The 22,522-nt window shown below is 44.4% G+C and overlaps 2 protein-coding genes across 2 annotated transcripts; one reads left to right on the top strand and one right to left on the bottom strand.

Annotated features, from left to right (window-relative positions):
- The first annotated feature begins 1,353 nt into the window (after nucleotides 1–1,353).
- Nucleotides 1,354–21,397, top strand: DARS2 (aspartyl-tRNA synthetase 2, mitochondrial). Its single transcript, XM_086462429.1, has 18 exons — nucleotides 1,354–1,366; nucleotides 6,212–6,343; nucleotides 7,325–7,424; nucleotides 8,786–8,852; nucleotides 9,150–9,251; nucleotides 10,493–10,588; nucleotides 11,618–11,741; nucleotides 12,369–12,415; nucleotides 13,144–13,250; nucleotides 14,033–14,102; nucleotides 14,663–14,842; nucleotides 15,637–15,744; nucleotides 16,961–17,023; nucleotides 17,204–17,356; nucleotides 18,217–18,435; nucleotides 18,899–19,009; nucleotides 19,229–19,304; nucleotides 20,490–21,397. The coding sequence occupies exons 1-18, from the start codon at nucleotides 1,354–1,356 to the stop codon at nucleotides 20,675–20,677; spliced, it is 1,956 nt and encodes a 651-aa protein (XP_086318555.1). The 3' UTR covers nucleotides 20,678–21,397.
- CENPL (centromere protein L) lies at nucleotides 2,289–5,770 on the bottom strand. Its single transcript, XM_086463324.1, has 4 exons — nucleotides 5,633–5,770; nucleotides 5,077–5,328; nucleotides 3,726–4,268; nucleotides 2,289–2,360 (listed from the first exon to the last, which is right to left on the bottom strand). The coding sequence occupies exons 1-4, from the start codon at nucleotides 5,768–5,770 to the stop codon at nucleotides 2,289–2,291; spliced, it is 1,005 nt and encodes a 334-aa protein (XP_086319450.1).
- Nucleotides 21,398–22,522: the final 1,125 nt, after the last annotated feature.

The following is a 22,522-nucleotide window of genomic DNA, read 5'->3' as shown; positions in this document are numbered from 1 at the left end:
ATAGAACAGTTTTGGTTGGAAGAGACCTTCAAGATCATGGAGTCCAACCTTTGTCCTAGCTCTACCAACACCACTAAACCATGTCCCTAAGTACAACACCTACCTCTTTCTTTTATTCCATGGCTGGTGACTCCACCACCTCCCTGGGCAGGCTGTTCCAATGCCTGACAACCCTTTCAGTCAAGAAATTCTTCCTAATATCCAGCCTGAACTGCCCCTGATGCAGCTTCAGGCCATTTCCCCTTGTTCTATTGCTTGTTACTAGGGAGAACAGACTGATCCCTGCCTTGCTACACCTTCCTTCCAGGTAGTTGTAGAGAGTGATCACGTCTCCCTTCAGTCTTCTCCAGGCTAAACAGCCCCAGATCCCTCAGCCATTCCTCATACGAGACCTACTCCAAATCCTTTACTAGCTTGGTAGCCTGTCTCTGCTCAGTGTCCTTCTTGTAGAGAGGTGCCCAAAACTGCACACGGTGTTCGAGGTGCGGCCTCACCAGGGCCGAGTACAGGGGTGCGATCACCTCCCTACTCCTGCTGACACCACTGTTCCTGATACAGGCCAGGATGCCATTGGCCTTCGTGGCCACCTGAGCACCCTGCTGGCTCATGTTCAGCTGCCTGTCAGTCAACACTCCCAGGTCCCTCTCTGCCTGGCAGCTCACCGGCCCCTCCTCCCCAAGCCTGTAGTGCTGCTTGGGGGGTTGTTGTGGCCAAAGCGCAGGACCTGGCACTTGGCCTTGTTGAAACTCATGGAATTGGCCTCAGTCCAGCAATCGAGCCTGTCCAGATCCCTCTGTAGAGCTTCCCTACCCTCAAGCAGATTGTCACTTCCACCCAGCTTGGTGTCATCTGCAAACTTACTAAGGGTGCACTCTGTCCCCTCATCCAAATCATTGATAAAGATGTTAAACAGGAGTGGCCCCAGTACTGAGCCCTGGGGACACCGCTCATGACCATTTGTCTTTCAGAACCAGCTTTTTCTGGAAGAAAGCATCTGCACTATCTGGCTAAATCTAGCTCTGTTAACACTATCAATGTTATCAATGCAGGCTATACCCCAATTTGCAGATAAGTGTGTAAAAAAGAGAAGTAGCTTTTCATTCCAGCAATATTGTGGCAAATACCACACACATAGCAAAGCAACGCTCTTGAAAGCTGCGTATGGCCATAGTGCATGTATATATATACTCTGCTGGAGTTTCACATGCTAGTAGTATGTCCTTAAGGCAGGGAAGAGGTTAAAAGAAGCTATATGGAATGTAGTTTTTTTAGAGTTTATTTATGTGAATTTGTTGGAAAAAGCCAAGCATTAGATTTAAAACTAAGTGATGGGTGTAACGGTCCCATTTTCAAATGAAATACAGGTGCCAGTTATGTCAGACCTCCTACTCCTGCTTTACCCAGTGTTCCTCTAAACTGAGATATGAAACATCTTGGACAAAGTTTGCTAAAAGGAAACTAAAGCACCAGAAGGGATAGTTTAAATATCTGCTGAGCTGTCAAGACCCTCAGAAGATTGCTTAGCTGCTGCTACCAGGGTAAGAGTTACCACTTTACAGACTGTAACCTTTACATGCAAAACCAATCCATCTTCAACTAGTAAACAAAAACTAAAAACAAGTACATGTTTCTTTGGCTAGTTCTGGAAATAATTATTAAAAGTAGATTAGGAACTAGGCATGCAATTACATCATGTTAGGTGGTTACATCCAAGATGACAAACATCAGGCAAAGCGTAGTATCTAGCTTATACACAGACCTCAATTTCCTATGTATTAACTTGTCTGAGAGGACCAACAGAGGACACACAAAGCAGTTGTCAGTCTCATGCTGTCTGCCTTAGCCCAGCTGGGACAGAGGAACACTTTATCATCATTACCAACTGGTCTTAGCAATCCAGAAAGGAAGTTAGAAACCTGGATTTTTCTGCCCTGGGTTGTAGAGCATGCACCTTCTCTCAGGTGTGCTTGACTTTGCATACTTTATCTCCTAGCCCCGGCTGATATCTACCCATAAATGAACACAGTGACTATGATAAAACAAAGATGCATGAGAAGCTATTAGAAGTTTGTACTGTAGCCCTGCTTTAGGGCAGTGTCTGCTTGTCTTTGCTGTGCATGATGTTGCATGACAGCTAGTTACAGAGCTGAGTGCAGGAGTTAAAGAGTCCAACTTTGGGCAGCCAGCATGAAAGGAAAGATGCTGCAGGAGTGAGTTTCCAATTGGTTTCTCAGCATATATCTCCCAACAGTAAGTCTTTTGAGCATGAAGATTTGCTGAAATGACTCTCACTGTATCTGAGAGATCGCTAGTTCTGTCAGTAGCATCAGCACTCCAGTTAGGTATTGGCTTTGTAGAAACTGCAAGAAAGAAAAAAAGCATGTAAAAAACTGCAGTTGCCAGATTTCCACACCCTTAAATAGTTGGAAACTAGGTACCAAGTTTTCCAACCTCTCTGTTGTTTGCAATGTACCTTTGTTACTGTTTTGACCCTGGATATGGAGAACACACACATACCTACACGCCACTCCTTTCAGAACTCTCTGACTTCTGCTCCTGTCCTGTGTGAAGCAGGGTACCTAAGAAATGCCCTGCTCCTACTCCAGCTTTTTGGAAGGTGAGAATCCTAGCACTTCTGCTCTTTCAGCTACCTCCCTCCTTCTGTAGGAAGGCCAGGAAGGAGACTGTATTGAATGCAGGTCTGACTTGAACTCATTATCCCCATTATAGAATTGCCATAACTGAGTTCAGACAACGCACATTCCAGAAGAAAACCCCTCAGAAAGCCTATTCAGTTGAGTATCTCTTGCATTTACTTATCTGCAACATAAAGAGTTGGTTCAGCCACTTCTAAACTACTACAGATAAAAACAAGCAATGCAATACTGACATTTAGTAGTTTGCAGCTGTCCTACTGAAGTCCAAAATTGTTAAAAGATGCTTCCCAGCAAAGCTTATTTTCTTTCATTTGATGAACTCATGCTCCAGGAAAGAAGTGCATGCAGGAGTGTGGTCCCAGTTGTAGCCTCTGACATTCCCTCTGTACTCAGAACAATGAAGTCAGCACATCATTGACAGACTATATTTAAGCAATTGCTTTTACAAACTGTTCTTTAACTTGGAAGACCTATTGTATTGCTTCGAGAAACTTCAGGAAGGATTAATACTCCATGGTTTTAAAGGATATTATAGATACCCCTATAGGAAGACCAGGACCTTTTTGAAAAGGGTTACTAGTGAAGTAGTTTTAAGTGAGATGTTTTGACTCTTAAGATCATCTGTTGTCTCTTGGCTCACCCGCACACCAGTTATTTTTAAATAGCAGGTTAATTGTGTTTGTCTTCAGCCTGTGTGTTAATAACTGCAATACTAGAAAGCTGATGAACTTTTAAAAGTTTTTTTTATTAAGTTTGGGATCTTTTTAAGCCTAAGTTTTGGCCAGTGAGCAAAGGAACTTTCCTGTTCATACCGCAGCTAATTCACCTATTTCTGGCCAAGACTAGGGTTAGTAGCTTCTGCTGCAATATGGCAGTAGAATACTGTGTTGATAGCTGCCCCAACTCCAGAACTAATTATGACTAATAAAAGCTGAGGGTTTTAACTTCATGTAGGAAATTATGCACATGAAACACGAAACCTTCATTTTTAAGAGTAAGGCATTTCTAGACAGGTACACAGCTATTTGTCCAGCTTTAGTTAGGACAAAATGCTACTTAAAACCTCACCTTTATAATCCCATCACAGTGTGCTGAGGCAATTGCTGTAGAAACTTTCACCAGTTTTGTAGCTGACAAGTGGATCTTAAAATGTCTGTGGAAGTGAGAGTAAAGGCAGTCCATAAAGATATCCACCTCTTCTTGAGTGATTTCTCCTGGAGATTTTTGGACTGTGTCCCACAGAGCTTTTGCATCCTCTGGATGAATAGCATATGAAATATCTAGAGGCTGGGGTAGACAGGGGACAGAGAAAATGAGTTCCATGGCAGATGCAGTTTTGTCCACTTTGCATCCAGTCCACATAGCTGCCATCCAACTGAGATTGAGAGGGCTGATGGCTAAACGGCGGAAGCAGCAGTCAAAAGTCTTCTGAAACCAACTTCCAACAATGGACGTGAAATTCTCTGCCCCATTAGCAAGAAACAAAGGCAAACAAGTGAAGTCCTCTGGCACGTTCTCAGAAAGATCCTCTCCAGACACAGAGCAGAACCAGCCCGACCATATCAGTTTCTCTTCTGGGTTTTTTGGGGAAGCTGGTGATCTCAAAGACAGCTGGGATGGGGAAAAGAAGCATTTGAATGCTACAAAGCAAGTTTGACTTCTTTTAGGCAAAAATGGTTTTTATTTTCTTAATTTCAAAATGTGTTTGGTAGAAGTTTTTTCTCAAGACCTCACATGCAACATTCTTATCTGTAAAGCTCATACAGTTATTCAGTCTGTCTGTTACATCCCTAAGAGATGTGCAATTCTGTTGAAAACAGCGGGAGGAGCACTTTTTACTTCATTAGGAACAGTCCTGAAATCTGAGTTTATGCTGCTTAGTTCAGAAGAGCCAATCCATTGTACATCCTAAAACCACTGCCATACTGAACTTAGCATTTCAGTAGCTGCTTCCACTTGAGGCAAAGCATTTCAGAAATATTAATTAGACTTGAGCTATGGCCAGGAGGTAGGATTATACCAACTTTATCCAGGAAGCTAAATAACCTGAGTTCCTTACAGTAAATTGACTGCTGAACTAAAAAATTAGACAAAGATTGCTCCTCATAGTCTTGCTCTGATCTTATCAAAGAGGTGAACTCAAAATTGCAATTAAATGCATCTGTTGCTTATGAGGCATTCTGTTACAATTAAAAATAGACAAGACTCGATTTCATTACATCTCAAAAAATGCTACAGTAGTTATTCCATACAGCTAGGGCTTAGTTGTTTGGTTTGGGTTGGTTTTTTTTGTTTGTTTGGTTTTTTTTTTGTTTGGTTTTTTTTTTTTAATAAGAGACAGAGCATTTTATGACAGCAAAAGCAACTTGTAAAATGCGTCTCAATTACAGTTATCAAAACTGCTAGGAAGACTCCTTACCTGCACAAGAATCGCAGCGTGGTCTTGGTCGCTGCCTTTCAGGTCTGGAAGGCTAGAGACAGCCACTTGGATGCCCAGCTCACCCCCTACTTCCACGGCCAATCCTTTCTGCTTCTCCGCAGCAATAAAAGCACGAAGCAGCCTAGCGTAATGCCTCAGGTGAGCACTAGAGAATCTGTACAGAGGGGTCACACTGTATAAGGTCCACTGCTTGCGCAGTAGAAATGCTATTCTCTGGTGATCTGCGCTTTCCTAAAAAAAAAAAGAAAGTTAAGACAGTAGTATTAAAACCCAACGAAAAAGGTTAGCTTCCCCCATCAGGGCTTGCAAAGAGACCCCCGGGCCGCCACACGCAGGCTCTGCACCCCAACGGGGACGGTTTTCCCGCCTGGCAGCGCCGCGGGAGCGGTGCCGAGCGGGAGGCGGCACCGTTGAGGCGGTGGCGAGTCCCGCAGAGGCGGGGACCGGAGCGGGAGCGAGCTCGGCCGAGGAACAAAGGCCTACGGGGCAGCTCGGCCGAAGGGACAGGTAGGCCCCACCGCCACCCCGGCCCTACCTGGGAGCGCGGCGCCGGCGGGAGCAGCTGACCGCTGGAACTGAGCCCGAACCGCCCCTGCGCCCGCCCAAACGGTGGCCCCCGCGACAACCGCCCAGCGCTGAGCAGCGTCCGCGCCGCCCCGTCCGCCGACTCCATGACCAACAACAGCCCCGGCGCCGCTCCCCGCCGGGCGCCGTTTGAACCCCCTTCCCGTCAGCCCCCGCAGCACGCTGGGCGCCGCGCCGCCCCGGCCGCCATATTTGTGGCGGGCGGAAGCAGGAGGCAGTGCTTGGCCGGCGGGGTGAGGGGGTTTCGGCCTGGTCGTTCTGCTGTGGCCCAGGGTGGGGACACCCGCCCTCGATAGGCCCGGGGGTGCGGGGGAGGTGGGTCTTACCGTGAGGCTTCCCGCCGCTCCCGGCCCTGGCCGCAGGGGCTCTGCTCCCCGACGGTGCCCCAGCCCCCCTGGGAGAGGGGGCTCTAGGTCAGGGCTGCCCCTGAGGGGGAGAGGCTGAGGCTCGGGGCTGGCGCTTTCCCTCCTCTGTCTTGACTTTTAGCGACTCGCGGGTTTGTGACGATCCCCTCTTGTTTCCGATTGAGGTGCGGGCTGTAAGATGGCCCTTCCCCGGCTGCTGCCCAGGGCGCTGCCGCCGCTGGCCCGAGGGCTGGCCCGGCCGGGCTGCGGGCGGCTTCTGCACCGGGCGGCCCCTGCCTCGGCGCCGGCGGCTCCAGGTGAGGAAGAAACGTTTGTCTTACCCCTACCGCCTCCCCTGGGTTTTTGTTGTCTTTTGCTCCCTGCGACCCGGGTCAGGGTAGTCTGTGCAGGCGGTTAAAAGCACTCTTGTGATAAATTGTTTTTCCTGGGTAAAGTTTTAAATGACTTCTCCAAATCATGCTTTTATTTGATTTTTGGCATCTCGTGGTGAATCGCCATTCAAAGTATATCAAAACCAAGTTGTCTTTCTTTTTTTTTTTCTCAGCTTTTACTTCGCTTTTCTTCCCTTCTTTCTTCTGTAGCACACACTCAGAACAACAGGTGTAGCTGAATGTGAAAACAAACCTTCTTACTCTCTACAGCCTTTAGGCTATGATGAAGGTAGCAAGGGAGACTAGTTTGTATAATTATACACATATATATATTTAGATAATATAATCCTTCAAATTTCTCCTTACAAGCTGAATCCCTAGCACGTTCTGTAAATGGTGTGCTTGATTTTACAACTTAAGTCATGATTCCAGGTACACTAGGGTCTGCGGAAAGTCTGTAATCATGGTTCAGGCTTTTTACCAGTAGTTGCAGGCAGGAAACTGTTCAATTCACAGGCACATGGTGGGTGTCAGTATGTTTCAGTCTTGGCTTGTCAAATCTCCTTTTTGCTGCATCTTCTAGATTTGAATGAGGAGTTGTCCCCATGCCTCAGGACTGATCTGCGGCTTTCCCTTCTCTTGCCCCTGAAACTTGCGGGGCAACAGCTTGCAGCAAGACTGTTCAGATTTCTATATGAAAGTTTGACTGAGACGTGGAAATAATTCCTCTTAAAATTTATTTAGAATAACTTCCTGTTATCTTTATATTCTTATGTCTTGTAGCAGTCATATTGGGGAATATATGAAGTAATTTCTAGATCATATTGGTGTTGGGGGGGAACTCTGTAACTGTTTTGTCTTGTGTGTCTGCAAAAGCCACAAAAGAATTTATTATTTGTATTCAAGACTTCAATAGCTTCATCACTCGGACCAACACTTGTGGAGAGCTGCGCTCTGCTCACGTGGGACAAGAGGTCACACTGTATGGATGGATTCAGTATCAAAGGTAAATGCAAAACAAGTTGAAAATGGAGATGCATATTTGCCGTGTCCAATGTGTACTCTAGGCCTGGATTCCAACACTTTTTTTTTATGTTTCAGATTATTTTTTAAAACCCTGCAGCAGTCACTTCTGAAGTGAGCAAAACAGTTAAGAACTGTGCCGGATCAGTACTTAGAATTTCAGTTTCATACAAGTGTTAATTGATCCTCGTTAGAACACTGTAAAGTGGTTAAGTATTATTACCCTTGTTGTGTAGAAGAGAAAACAAGGAATACCATTTTAATAGCAATTCTAACGGCTGTGAGCAAATAGTTTTTTATATAGTGTCCTTAAATTTTAAGCAAATGAGGTTGTTTGTCTTTTCAACTACAGCATCTAATGGTGCAGTTTTAAAGTATGCAAGCTTTGCTTAAAAAAGAAATATTAAGAAAAGGTAGTAAGGAGAGGGTGAAATGTTAATTCCAACAGTTTGCTATAGGAGGCATGATATAATCACGCCTAATGGCGTTGAGCGTTTTCTAAATGTAGGATGAAAAGTGTGTCTGCATACAGCAGGGACAGTGCTCCGAAATCTTCTGTTCCTGGGTTTGTGCTTGTAAAGTGGAGATGGATACTGCGGCTTTGATGAAGTGAATTTGTATCAAAAGTATCCCTTTTGTATCTTACAGTCTGGAGAGGCTGGTTTTTATCCAGCATTGTTCTACAGGGATGGTCTGAGTGGATTTTTTATCTTTTTAGGAGGTCCTGAGCATCTCATCTTTCAACAGTCATGGGTGGAGCTCCAGGAAACAGTTAGGATTATTGCAGTGTGATTGTTTCACTCTTGCTTTTAACAATAGCCAGAGCATGTTCCATTTGACAGTTTCTTGATGGATTAAGTACAATGGTAGTTGACTCTACTGCAGCTGAAGAGATCAAGATTTATGATTCTGGTGTAGGAGTATGGATTGTTCATGTGAAACCTTTTATGGGACCAATGTTCTCCTTGTTTTGTGGTTGGATTTTTTTTTTTTTAATATCCATGTGAACTTTAGCTTTATTGTTCATCTATGTGTTTATCTGAACAACGTTTCCCATCAGGAAGTTGCACGTGTTCAGAATCTCTGCTCTACGTGGATTAATGTTCAGGTTAAAATCCTACCTCTCCTGGTTGTTTGCACGTTGTCTGTGGCTGGGCAAAATCTGAAACAAATTGTCCAGATTAGATTCAGATGTGGGAGAAGTATCTGTACATACATTGCTTGGACGTGCTTTGAGATTAGTCACAGGGTACAGAAAGTAGCTAGTTGCCATGTGCTTTGGCTTAAAAAGCAGCAGAATACTGAATTCTTAAACTTTTTCTTTTTGTGTTTTTTGTGGATCAGACAAGGCTTGTTTCTGGTTTTGAGGGATTTCCAGGGACTGACCCAGATCATCATTCCACAGGATGAGGTAAGCACTACCGAAATGTGAGTCTCTATTATTTTTATTTTTCCTTTGGTGGCTTGGGTCTAGCGGACATAGAGAGCAGAATTCAGTGCTTTGTCAGACTGAGTGCTCTGACTCACAATTAGATTTAAGTGTTATGAGAGCCCTGATCTGATGCTGCAACAGAAACATTACTGCCGTTTTCTCTGGCTTATGAGAAGTGATCACGGATTCAAACGGGCCGTTAAGAAATGAGGCCCTTGAGCATGGTGCCTTTGTCTGTTCTTTGAATTTCTGTGGGATGCTGTCATCTCCTTGTAGGCACATTCCCATGTGAAGAAGCTCCTGTCTAATGCCCCAGTGGAGTCTGTTGTGCGAGTGACTGGAATCGTGTCTCCTCGGCCCCCAGGGCAGGAGAATCCGGTAAGGATGTTGGGGTCTCTCAGGGGTTGTATTCCTTGGGGAAAAGAGCACTGGATAGTAGGATGATGGCGGGTTTTGTCTCATAGCTTTGCTATGGGTTCTGGGTGTGTGACAGCCTATCCTCAGATAATGCGAGGTGAAATAACTGCTATGACATGTAACTTAGGAGAACCTCAAAACGCATTAGACACCCATGAATTAAATTGTATTCCAGCCCGTGGCTAGCTTTTTCAGGCTTTAAAAGTGTGGTTGAGATAATTTCTTCTTCTTGAAAGTAAGTATTGTCATCACAATTTCCACAGTATGTGATGACCTGTTTCTCACTTGGAATAGATTTTGCTGTTCTCATTGTACAGGAGACAGAGGTCGAAGAATTTTTTTAATGTTGTGCATTCCTCAGCTGTCATTGTAGTCAGCTGTAGACTGATCAGTCAGGATTGTACGTATCCCATCACTGGCAGGCCTAGAAAGAGAACCTGCATTTATGACCATAACTTTTTTTTTTCTCTGACCACTTGGAGATGTCCATAAAGAATGCAGGTTTCAAACCATGCTATTATTTCTTTTAATCATTTATCATTTTGTTGGAAGGTTGTATATATTTTCCCCTGGTAAATAGAAAGAGTTCTGTAGGATCAAATGAACTTTGATGTGGCACAGTGCTAAGTAGGGAAAACTGTCTCTTCTCCCTCGGGATATAAGAAAAAGAAGACTAGTTCTGAGAACTTGTGTTCAGAACTGGAAGTTCTGAGAAGTTCCTCACAAGTTGCATTTTTTGACTTGTATTAAGGACTGATGGTGACGCTGCAACACACGCTAAAATGTATACTGCATGGTTTCACTGAAGTTAAGGGAACTAGTAATGTGTCCAAATGCACGCGCCCTAGACGGGTCTGTGTCTGACTGTTCCTCTTTACTTTTCCTTTGCCTTCTCCTTGAAGGACATGTTGAGCAATTATGTTTCTTGTAGAGATCAGTATGCTACTGGGAAAGAACATGCCATCTTTGGTGAGGTGACTTGTGTTTTTCTGAACGAGAGGGAAATCTAGGAGAAATCTGTCCTGGAGAGAAGTTCTCTGTGTTATACTGTGTTAGAAGGCAGGGAGGATAATCACATGGGTTTCTCCCCCCCCCTCACCCCCCACCCCCCCCCCCCCCCCCATCTCTGAAATACCTTTGTGCAATTGTTTTCCCTAAGTTTTTTATGTAATTTTTTTCCCTTCCCTTTCTTTTTGCTCCAGAAAATGCCAACAGGGGATATTGAGGTGAAGGCGGAGACTGCAGAGATCCTAAACTCCTGCAAGAAGCTACCTTTTGAAATCAAGGGTTTTATCAAGGTGTCCCTGGTTTTGTGTGTGTTGTTTTGTTTGGTTGTTTTTTTTCAGTAAAGCGGTGGCTTTTCATTAAATTGGGAAATTGCCCAGAGCAGTGGCAAAACATCAGAAAGCTTCATCTGGTTCTCCCAGCTCTGCTTTGGGGGAAGGATGGTATTTAAAATAGGGATGCTGCTTGTTAGCTGTGAGGATGTATTCCTAATTAGAGTTAAGCAGAAAACAAAGCTTGAATGATTCCAGTGCTCAGGGTTTTCAAATATCGCTGTAAGAACAGATGGTAAAGGGAAGAGTGGAAGAAATCAGGCTATGCTAGCTTTTTTGAGAGTGTGAAACAGAACCTGCCGATGCACTGCTGTGTTTTAAGGCAAGGGTGCTTAGTCTTATCTGGACAAGTAGCTAGTCAGCCAGAGGATTTTCTTTCTCTGTGAGTAGAGAGTCTTGCAAGAGGTTAGTTTTAGTGCAGGCTCTATGGTGTAGGAGTGGCATCGCTGTTAATTGAAGACATTCTCCGTGCCATTGAAACTGTGACTGATACATAGGTGTTGGCATTGGGAGAACTGGGTCCTGTTCCTTTCGTGTTATGGGTGCTGGACAGTTCTCATCCACACTGCTTTAGTTTTCCTGTCTGTAATAAGGATGTATCATCATTTAGTTGTTCCTTTAGAGCTATGTATGATACCACTCCCCTGCTTAAATATAGCAAGAAGGGTTGCTACAGGATGTTACAGTGGACTGAGAATAAGGAGGGCTGAAATCCTGAGCTTTATTGGGGCAGCTTTTATCGCAGTAAATGTCTGTCTGTTTTGGTTTTGTTTATTTGTGTTTTTTTTTTTTCCTAATGTAATTGTCATGCATGGAAACACTCTCTGTGGCTGATGTTTGTCCGTGTAGGTTGTGGGTAATAGGTGGGTTGTGACAGTAGAGCAGCATCCTTTTTTAGGTTCCCCCTTTTGTCCTGTGGCTTTAGGAGCAGTTTCATTTGACATGCAATTTGAATTTTATCTCTTGATCCTAATTATTTCTTATCTCCAGAAATCAGAGGCCTTACGGATGCAGTATCGCTACTTGGACTTGCGTAGCTTCCAGTTGCAGTATAACCTGCGGCTGAGATCACAGATAGTGATGAGGATGCGAGAATATCTCTGTAACCTCCATGGTAAGAAAGGTGCTTGAAGCAAACAACATTTTAGCCCTCCCTTCTGTTTCCTGTTGCTGGGAAAGATTTCCAAGCAACTTGCTGCTCCAACTGGTCCCGCTTAGTAAGGACATGTCTGCTTATAGTGAAGTGTTTAGAGGGATGTTGGCAGGCCTGAAGAGCAAAGTATGTTCAACTGTTAGTGTGCTACAAACCAGTTGTTTCAAATGAGCTTATATCCAGTGAGAAAAGGCCTTTTGCAGGTAGTTTCCCTCTTGGTCACCCAACTTGAGGCGTGTCAAAAGGATGGATTTCTTACAGGGCTTTTGCTTATCTTAAAATCAGGAAGTCCTTTTTGGAAAAGCAAAGCCTAGTTCAAAATGGGTAGAGAATTAACAGTTTTCAGCCTATATGGAGTAATCTGTCATGAACAGTTCTGGCAGGACATCAGGGTAGCTCAGAGCCTTTAAAATCTGTCATTACACAAGTTATTCTTAGAAGCAGCAAAATCTGTAGATTTTGAAGAGGCTACATGATGTGCTAGATTACCTGTTTTGCTGACTAACCCTACTCTAGCCTGCTCCACGTCATGCTAGTTCTCCCTGCTCTCAGCCTGTTCTGTGTCTGAAGCATGTGTTTGTTCCTCAGGGTTCGTGGATGTAGAAACTCCAACACTCTTTAAGAGAACCCCAGGGGTATGTATTCTGTCAGTAATTCATTTTAGCCTCCTGCGACTGCACAGGCGGTTCATGGTTGAATTATTGTCACTTGCTGCTCTGCCTTCATTGCTGTTCCCCCGCTAAGTAACAGCTTATGTGCACATTCCTGGTATGGTGCGTGAATCCTTTTAGAAGAAGAGGGAGTGAAAGCGGAGAGGTGATACCTTGTGTCTTAATTTTGACCCTTCAAATGAATAAAGCTTCTGTCTTGTAGAGCTCATGTTGAATGCAAGTCCTGTTCTGGGACAACCAGATTATAAAACCAAAAAAACTTCCTCTCAGCACTGTTTCCCCAGCATTTATCTCTTAACTAGTAGATTACTGCAGTGGCACTACTCAAGTAATTTTGATTTCTGACTTTCTTTCATTTCAAAAATAGTCACAGAGAAGAGAGTTGTAGCCCAGGAATTGTTGATGCAGTTAACACAGGGAGTTCTTGGACTTAAACTTCTGTCTTGGATGGTGTATTGTTATGCATTAGTCTCTTGGAGCAGAAGGTGGAGAAACCTCCTTTGGGATATTTTTGCCCAAGTTAACGGATTTTTATTTTTTAAGCGTAATGTACAAACAGCCATTCCCTCACAAGTGGTATTTCATAATGGGAGAAATGGGTCCTTTCCTGTCGTGTTTCTAGTCTGTGCTCTCTGTCAGGAATTGAGGCCACTTATTTGCTGAACTGTGTAAGCTTTTCTTTCTGATGCTAGGGAGCGAAAGAATTCCTTGTGCCCTCGAGGGAAGCAGGCAAGTTCTACTGTCTGCCACAGAGTCCTCAGCAGTTCAAGCAGCTCCTCATGGTTGCAGGCCTAGACAGGTAAGAATTTCCCGGACTCCTGTTCTCTGCATGTCCCATCCAGGGATTGCTTGGTTTGATTTGTGAGGTTTTAGATACTTTCCCAAAAATTTATTGCCAAGGGTTTTGTGTTTTGAAGAGGGATCTTTAAATACTTAAGACTTTTCAGCTAGGCCAGGCCCTATGCCACCCAGTAAGAGAAAATGTATCCTGTTTGAAGGTTGGAAATCTTCATGGTTTCAAATGGAGATATGATCTGAAGCACAGTCTGCCTAAAAGGCAGAAAATCCAGTGTGTGATAAGAACCTCTCCAAGAGTAACCTGTAGAACTAATTGAGATGAGGCTGGGTAGCTAAGCATGACCGAGACAAGGAAAGCATGTTCTCAGGACGGATGAGTACAAAGCTTTTAGCTGGGCTTGTTTCTGCAAATAAAATTGAAGGAGAGGGAGACAATTGTTCTGTAAACTGCAGGCCAGGTCTTGACCATGAGTGAATTTTGCGTGGCCATTAGTAGAGTCCAGGTTTGGAGCAGAAGCTGAGAAAAGGGGTTGTGTATGCCCCTGTTGGGACACAGCTCACCTAGTAACCTCCAAATGCCTCTGGAGATGTGGTTGGAGATGGATACAGCTGCTGATACAGTTGCTTTTACTCCAAATTTCATGCTTTTGAGGGGATGGGAACAACCTGAGCTATGATCATCTGTTGCAAAGGGAACAGACCTTTTTTTTTCTTTTTTTTTCTATAGCCGCAATTTAATTTATGCAACTTTAAATTGTTACCTAAGTAAAAGTGCTATTGCAGGTACTTTCAGGTTGCTCGCTGCTACCGAGATGAAGGTTCACGGCCTGACAGGCAGCCTGAATTCACTCAGGTAACCAGCTCACCCTGCCTTTTACCCTCCTCCTCACCCCAAACAGCTTGTAGCTGTTTTCTGAAGGCCTAGCTTCTGCTAGCCCTTGTGCTGCTTGGCGGGGGTACAGTGTTTGCTGCGTGTTTCACAGGCACAGCGCTTTGAAGTTAGGGTGGTTACTGTCCTGGGCTGACTGCAGGGTCCCAGGGGCGGTAGGTGTGGGAATTGTGTTGGGGCAGTGATTTGGCTTGATGATGCAATCTCATCCCATCCTGCTGGGTCAGCCATCCCATTCCTCAGCCTTGAGATCCCAGGCAGAGTTAGACTGGTCCATTCAAGGTTTCTCCCTCTGTCCTTGTCACTATTACCTCATTCAGTTCTCTGAGGTGACTGTTGCCTGAGTTATCAGGCTGTAGGGAGATCATAAGCACATTCTCAGTCTAATGCAGTCATACCCTGATTTCATATAGTGTGTTGTTTCTTGCTATGCTGTCTTTATACTCAAGAGTTTCTGTAAACAGCAGTTCAAAGGCAAAACCTGTAGCTAATGTGGAATCCCCCCTCTTGTTTTCTATGTTAAGATAGATATAGAGATGTCATTTGTAGATCAAGCTGGGATCCAGAGACTGATAGAGGGCCTCCTGCAGTATTCCTGGCCTGAGGAAAGAGGCTCCATTATGACTCCTTTCCCTTCCATGACATACAAGGAGGCACTGGCTGACTATGGGACTGATAAACCAGACACTCGTTTTGGGATGAAGGTGAGGGTTTGCCTGTTGGAAACCTGAAGCTTTTTCTTTCTCTTAGTCTTTTAAGAATAAACTTTTTTAAATCATGTATACATGGTTGGCTGAGGTTCTTAACGCTGTTCTTTACCTAAGGTGTCTATCCCATCATTACTGCTTTTTACGAGTAAAGAGAGGGTTTGATTATTTGGTTGTGGGAAAAACGTGTGTTTTTAGAACATTTTATTTTAAAGATAATGTAGTGTTACGAAGCGATGTATTGTGACTGTCTTAGGAACAGAAGGCCGTAAGGCATCTACAAATACTGTAAGTGATCTTCTCTGCTGCACTCCAAAGCATACTCCCGGTGAGCATGCTTCATCAGACAGGCTTCTCCAGCTTTTTAGTGGCCTGAAGATGTTTTCAAGATGACCAGCTGCGGTTGTGTGCATACACTGTTTATGAAATAAGAATATTGATGAGTGTATTAAGAGGAGCAGTACTGAAAAGTAAGAAAGCATCTTATATTTCCCCAGGAATTAGTTTTGGGCTTTTCTTTTTTGATATACAGCTCTCTTCACTGTGGTAGGATGTCACTGTCTCAACCTTGAGTTTTCCTGGCTGTCTTGCACTTTGTTTCTGCAGTGCTCAGCCTTGTAATGGTTATTCCAGCTTGGCCCCATTAATTTCTTTCCATGAACCATTTAATTTCTCTGAGCAAAGAAATGATATCCCAGGGAATGGTGTTGAAGGTGTTAAGATACAGGTGCAGGACTTCTGCTTCATGTTTCTACCACCACTGCTTTTTCCCATGCTCTGTCCGTTCTCAGATAGTGGATGTCAGTGATTTCTTACGAAGACTGGACATTCAGTTTGTGCAGAACGCACTCAGTTACCCACGTGGCACTGTCAAAGCCATTTGTATCCCTCAGGGAGTGGTAAGTGATGCTTTTACATACTGCTTATGGTTTATGTGAAATAAATAAAATGCCAATTTGAATTCCTTTGTTGGTATGGAATTGTTCCTTGCTATTACTGGGGGAGTGGCATCCTTCAGGGAACTTGGGATTGGTTGTAATTGATGTCAGGTTGGGCCGAGTGGTGTTAGAATGGAGACAGTCAGCCAACAGGAAGAATATTATTATCCTTAGGAAGGGGAGGAAGAGAACAGAGCTGCAAGATCCCTTGAGGATAGGGAATCCTTTCGGGGCTTCAGCTTGCTTCTGTCAAGGATGGCTTCTGATGTGCATCTCAATAATAAATTGTGCCCCGTGGCAAGAGATTGAAATAGAGCCAGGTATGGCACAGCTCTGTTCTAGGCTAGTGAGAGAAAGGTCAGGTGGTTACATGCCCTTCTCATGTTTGCTTTTGCTGCATTTGTGGGCACAACTCATGTCTTGTAATAAGAATGTCATGGACCAAATCCAAGGCTGACAATAGATCAGTCATGTATTTTGGCAGGGAAGCAGATTTAATTCTGGCTGTGGGCATCTTTGCAGCTTGAAAAAAAAAAAAAAAAAAATCCACTAAACACTGAGTATTATTTTGGGAACAGGACTTTGTGAACATTGTTTCTCTTGGGATTCCTTTAATTTTGGCACAAAGTGCAAGTTACTGGCTTCCCACGAGAGGGCACTAAGGTGTGTTGTTGAGCAAAATAGAAGTGGAATCTTGAGCCTCTTGAAACGTTAGAGTAGCTGAAAAAAAATCGAGCTCTTGATGCAGGTCCTCCTTTACTGCGTATCTTTGCATGTGAGAGTCAGCCCAGTTGGTTTCTGTCTGTTCCTCCAAATTGAGCTACGCCTTCCCCATCGACAGTGTGGCGTTACAGCCTTGTTTCTGCAGGCTGGAGGCAGTTAGTTGACGTGGTCTGACTCTGCTCACCAGCTACATCTGACTGATGATCAGGGAGCAAAACTGCAGCCAGATGTACGACCTGGATGGGCCTGTTCTGGAAAGGAGGCCTTGGAGAAGGTGCCCGGCTGCAGCCTAGGGCTGTGGGCCCTGTCCTGTTCACAGCCCTTGTAAGAACTTGTGCTAGAAACAGAAAAACTTGAGAAGTTTGGAAATAGCTCAGTCAGTAGACTTGGATCCTGGTCAGGCTTTCCATAGATTTTTCTGATTTTTAATGGTCTTCTCTTGCTCCTTCCTCAGAGATACCTTAAAAATAAAGATTTGGAGTCGTTAAAGGAGTCTGCAAAATCCCGGTTTAACCAGGTGAGATAGAAACACTGCTGGGGCATTGGAAACAGTGAACAGCAAAGTGCGTATGAAGGCACTTGCAGGCAGAGGAAGGTAGAAGAGCAGTTTTTAATAGTGGAGTCAGTGCCTGAGCATGTAATGCTTCAAGACAGGAGAGGGCAGCACTGGACTGAACATACTCTTATCTTTCTTTAGGAAATCGTGGAAATTATCTGCAGGCCTGATGGAAGATTGAAGTCTCTGCTTACAAAGTTTCTTGGTGAGAAGCAGCAGTCCCAGCTTATCCAAGTGCTGAACATGCAGGTGGATGATGTGGTACTGTTGGCAGCTGGTGAACACAAGCAAGTGGTAGGAAGAATTTCTTGGGTGGCTGTGTGAGTTGAATGTTGCTAATAATGGTTTTGATGTTATCTAACTTTAGTCTAATTATTCTTATTAAAATAGGTCATCATCTAATTCTGTGTTTCTCTGGAGCTGAAGCTGTGGCAGTGGCAAATAATGCATGAAATATACCTATTGCTTTTATTTCCCCCAGTCAAGTTCTGTGAAGAACTCGTAACTGAAGTGAAGGCTGGAATATAAAACAGAACAAATCAGCCTCCTTTTGTCTCAGCTTAACTTAAATTTCTAAAGCATCAAACAGAGATTGGAAAACAAGGTCAACTAGGTAATTTTGTCTCCCGTATGCAGATGATGAGAATGAAGCACAGCTGCTTATTAGCAGCAGTGATGGGAAGTTCTGTCCTTACCTTCCTCTCTACTCGTGCCAGCAGATGTTGCTTTCCAAGCATTGGTTTATGACAAGGTGTCATGCTTTGCTTGATAGCCAAAATTTTGTCGTATTCTCTTTCTGTGCCTTCATTTCTCTGTCCGCAAAGTGCAGATCTTACCTGTGTTGCCCTAGTTAATCCACATTTGTGTTGAGCTTGAGGTTAGTCTAGGGAAGTTCTGCGAAGATGGAACAGTTGGAAGAAAATGGACTTTCCAGCTCCTTACTTGGTCTTTGTCAAACCCTAGAGCTGCTGCTGCTTCAGCAGGGAGGTGTTATCTTTCAGGATACAAGGCAAAAGTATTTAAGGCAACAAAACATTGCAACTGATACTCTCTGTGATGCTACCTTTATGAAACCCTCTCTTCCTGCTCAATGTTTGAGTGACTTCCCTGATAGTAAAATTGCCCTGTCTTGCTCTCTCCCTTCTCTTTTGCAGTGCTCTGCGTTAGGTAGCCTGCGGTTGGAGAGTGCTGATCTCCTTGAGGCGGCGGGGCTGGTGCTCCGTGATCCTACAGCTTTTCACTTTCTGTGGGTGGTGGATTTCCCCCTTTTCCTCCCAAAGGAAGAGAATCCCACTGAACTGGAATCTGCTCATCACCCCTTCACTGCCCCTCATCCTTCAGATACCAGCCTCCTCTATTCTGATCCCACAAAGGTAACTGACTATGCCTGCCTTACAGCTATGTGCCACAGAAAATGAGGCAAGTAGCAGCTGTTTTTAGTGTAAAAAGAGAGTTCATGTAACTGACTGCATATTGTACGTGTCTGTCTGGAAGAGATGGCTTCCAGATTACTCTGAGCGGCAAATACCTGTGTGTGCCCCTGATAAAAGGGGCTTAAGAAAACGGTTGCATAAGGTGAAGAGTCTTATATTCTGATCCATCCCATGTTGCTTCAGGTTTTGATCAACTTTGCAAAAAGATTTGTACTGTTCCCACATCTGTCAGCAGCAGTCTGTGACTCTGGTAGGACTGGTAGCTGAACTGCAAGGTCCCATTGAGAGAGCAGTGTTGTAGGATGTCGTGGCGTCATTCCCAGTGTCTTTGCCATCTCCATGCAGGCTGCTGTTAGATGTAGCTGTGCCCCAGCCTTGCTAAGGTGATTGTTCATTTCTGCAGGTCCGTAGCCAGCACTATGACCTTGTGCTGAATGGCAATGAAGTTGGAGGTGGCTCCATCAGAATTCACAGTGCAGAACAACAGCGTTTTGTGCTGGAGAAAGTGCTGAAGGTAACACCTACAGATGTCTCTAGTGTTCTCTTGGAGCTTTTTAAAGGACTAATTAATTTAAACTCATTTCAAATTCTGAAAGAAACACACGTATGCTTCTCAAATAAAGAAACACAACTCCTAGCCCTGAGTAATGGATGACTTCATCATACCTTTGTCTTACATTGCTAGTAGGAAGAGCGTTGCTTGTCCGGTGACACTTCTTATGTGATTTTGCAGGAGGATTCTGAGGTGCTTTCGCATCTGCTTGAGGCTTTGGAGTTTGGAGCTCCACCTCATGGAGGAATTGCTTTAGGTAAGTGCTCCATAGCTCTCCAGATGCAGGTGTCCTGTGACAGGGGTGTCTGTCTTTTTTGTGGGGTCGTGTCCCCCCCCCCCCCCCCCGCCCCCATCGTATTGGATCCCAGGAACAAGCTTTGTGCTTGTTAACAAAAGCCTTGTCTTTTCCTACCAGAGATGGCTGCTCTGGTGTTGCTATTTGGCACACCAACATGGTAACACTGTGTGGGCTTATACGGTGCTTCCATCTCTCTAGCTGCTTTGTAGAAGGAAACAGAGGTCTCATCACCAAATGCAGAATGTTTTGGGGTTCCTCCCCAGCGTTATAGTGTGATTTAGTTCTTACGTAAGGACCAAATCACGTATTGGTGGCTCTAAGGATGATCCTTAGCTGCTGTTCTCCAAGCAGTGTATTCATTAAGATTAGGTCATCTTTGTTCTCATTCCTGTGCAGACAGAGCAGGATCCCTGTACTGCCTGCCTAGAGGCCTGGGGCAGCTTGGTACTTTGTGTTTCACACCCTGGGTAACTGCCACAACCTTGCCCTCTGCTTCAGTCTCACCTTCCTTCTTCCTTATCCATTTTGCTCACTAATTCAGATAATGTCAGATTTTTTTTCCTAGAACCCTGTAAGTTTGGGGTTTTAAAAAAGGAAAAACAAAACAAAAAATCCTTATGAAAAACAAGGGTTGCATTTTAACCTGTGGTCTTCCAGTGTGGTTTGGGTTTTTTTTTTTTTTTTTTTGTTTGTTTGTTTGTTTGTTTGTTTGTTTTTTTCCCCCTCCATCCAGTCACCCAGAGGCTCTTGTTCATTTTCAGTTCCTCCTAGTTGTTGTAATCCTTCAGAAGTGGTTGATCAAGAGCTTTGAGCAGTTAAGCAGAACCCTGACAGTGTTTCTGCCGCTTAGCTGCCCTGGTTTTTCATGCTGTCTTTGCAAAGGCACTGTCTCTGTCTTGCAGTCCTTGGTGTGTTGCAGAACTTTCTGTAACACTGAAAAGCTTTATCTTGCTAAGCGTTTCTGCTCTTCAGGCAAGTCTGGTTCTTTGCTACTGGTTGATATTTTTTCCCCTTACTTGCTTCACTCTTATTCTTCAAGCGCAGTGGTGTCATGTACTTCATCCTTCTGATTTTTCTGAATTGGAGGAAGTAACATAAGGCCATAACTCAAGTGGTTCACCAATTTTTGTTTTCTGCTTCTAGGACTTGACAGGCTGATCTCTCTCATTGTTGACGCTCCAAGTATCAGAGATGTCATTGCTTTTCCTAAATCCTTCAGGGGACGAGACCTGATGGGCAATGCTCCAGACTACGTCACTCCAGAAGAACTAGAGCCATATCACATCCAGGTTTCCTGGCCTCTTGCAGAAAAAGAGGCAAAGAAAAACTGACTTAAGCCAGTGATGTAATCTTAAACAGCCTGATCTGTGGTTAGAGCTTCTAAATACTAGAATTCAGTTCAGAAAGCATCAACTGTTGTGGGAGGGTGGGGAGCAGTACAACCCCACTGTACCATGGCAGTTGCAGGATTGAATGGGAAATAGATACAAGGACTCCCTGGTAGGAATTCATGTTTGGGTTGATAAGGGGAAGGAGAAGTAGAAAATCAAAAGAAAAGAACGTAATTTTTAGCATAGGATATTGAGAATGTTGGCTTTGGGGTGTGATATTGAAGACTCTACTTTTTACATGTCCCTTGTAAAGAATTTCCCCTTCCACCCGGAGGAGATAGTGTCAGCTTCCCTGTCAGGATGCCTTGTACTCCTGATAATCATTGACTCTGTTAGCTGAGAACTGTTACAATAAAGCAGTGCTGTGCTGGGCCAAGAGCTCTCTCTGAACACTTCATAGCAAAACTTCAGTGCAGCTAGCAGCTTGTCTTCATGTTGGAGGATACAAGATCATCCACAACTTGCCACGGGGAGTTCAAATTCAGCTGTGTTCTGCTTTCAAAGAGGGAGAGAGAAGCGTTCGTAACATTTGCAACAGTTGTGCTTGTAATACTTGTCGAAGAGGTGATGATCTGTCTTTGGGGCCTGTGGTCCTGGTGCTTTTCAGCACGCTAATTCTGAAGTGTGTATGTTTGTAAATAAAGCTTATCTGGCAACGTGGTTTTGACTGAGCTTAGCTTTGGGCTTTCTCTACAAGAGGAAGCTGCCTGTTTTTCTTTGTGACCCCAATCCTTCCAGGAGATGAAAGGAGATAGCAGGGTTGCCAGCCTTCTGTGACTTCTGCCTGGTCCTGCAAACCTGCTGCTACAGTGGTGAGTGATGCAGCAGCAAGTTCCCTCCAAGTAACTGTTCACCCCTGTCCCGCACCAGAACAGCCACAGTGCAGGAGTGACTCTGTACCAGGGCGAGCATGGGCTCTGGCAGCATCTCACCAGACCAAGCCTCTTGGTTCTGCTCTGTAGTGCATTGCAAGCCCTCTGCCAAGGCACTCCAGTAGGTGTTCCTAACTGTGTTTAGGCTGGAGAAAGCAGAGAATTGGTGGGAGGAAAGGAGGAAGGTGAAGAAGCTGAGGAAAAGAGAAGGAAGAGATTACCTGAATGAGCTAGGAAGATGGTGCAAAGGAAGAAAAGGAAGTGCTACTGTGTCCCAGCAGGGAAGGACAGCAGGAGGCATCTGCCAGAGGAGGTGTCTGAGGACAGAAGGAAGTCTGCGGTTCTCGTCTGAGCTGATGCTGAACTCCAGCCTTCTGCGGGAGGTCCTCTCCTCCAGACTCTGACAGATTCTGGGCTGCTCCAAGGCTTGTCAGCTAATTCGGCCTCCACATTGTGGGATAACATTACATGGTGGTGCACATCGTTTGTTTTTCTTATTTTTTAAATACTGGACTGTCCTGTTGGTAAGAAACACTAAAGGGAGGTGGCTCTTAAGCTTTTTTCCCCTCCAGTACTTTATACAGGCTGAGCGTACCATACGTAGACAAGTTAGGGCCTTGCTGCTGCTTTGCAGATTATAAAATGGAGTTATGTGTGCAAAAGAAAACTTAAATCCTTTCTTATCTCGTGTTATGGTTCTATTGTCAGTCTCGGAGCATGGTTAAATACTATTTTAAAATAAGATGAACACCACAATCCTGGATTTGTATTCGCATTCATTCTAGCCAAACACTGTGAATGCCTTAATTTTTTCCTTGTATGACCTATGAATTCTTATCTTGAAATTAATTCACCTCTGTTTTGCTTTTTTTTGTTTGTTTGTTTCCTGAGTAGTTGTCAGTAATAGAGTGAG

This window comes from Leptosomus discolor, chromosome 3 (genome assembly GCF_034619465.1).
Source record: "Leptosomus discolor isolate bLepDis1 chromosome 3, bLepDis1.hap2, whole genome shotgun sequence".
In the NCBI taxonomy this organism is placed as follows: domain Eukaryota; kingdom Metazoa; phylum Chordata; class Aves; order Leptosomiformes; family Leptosomidae; genus Leptosomus; species Leptosomus discolor.
Note: the sequence above shows the minus strand (reverse complement) of the source record. Positions and strands in the feature narration are given on the sequence as shown.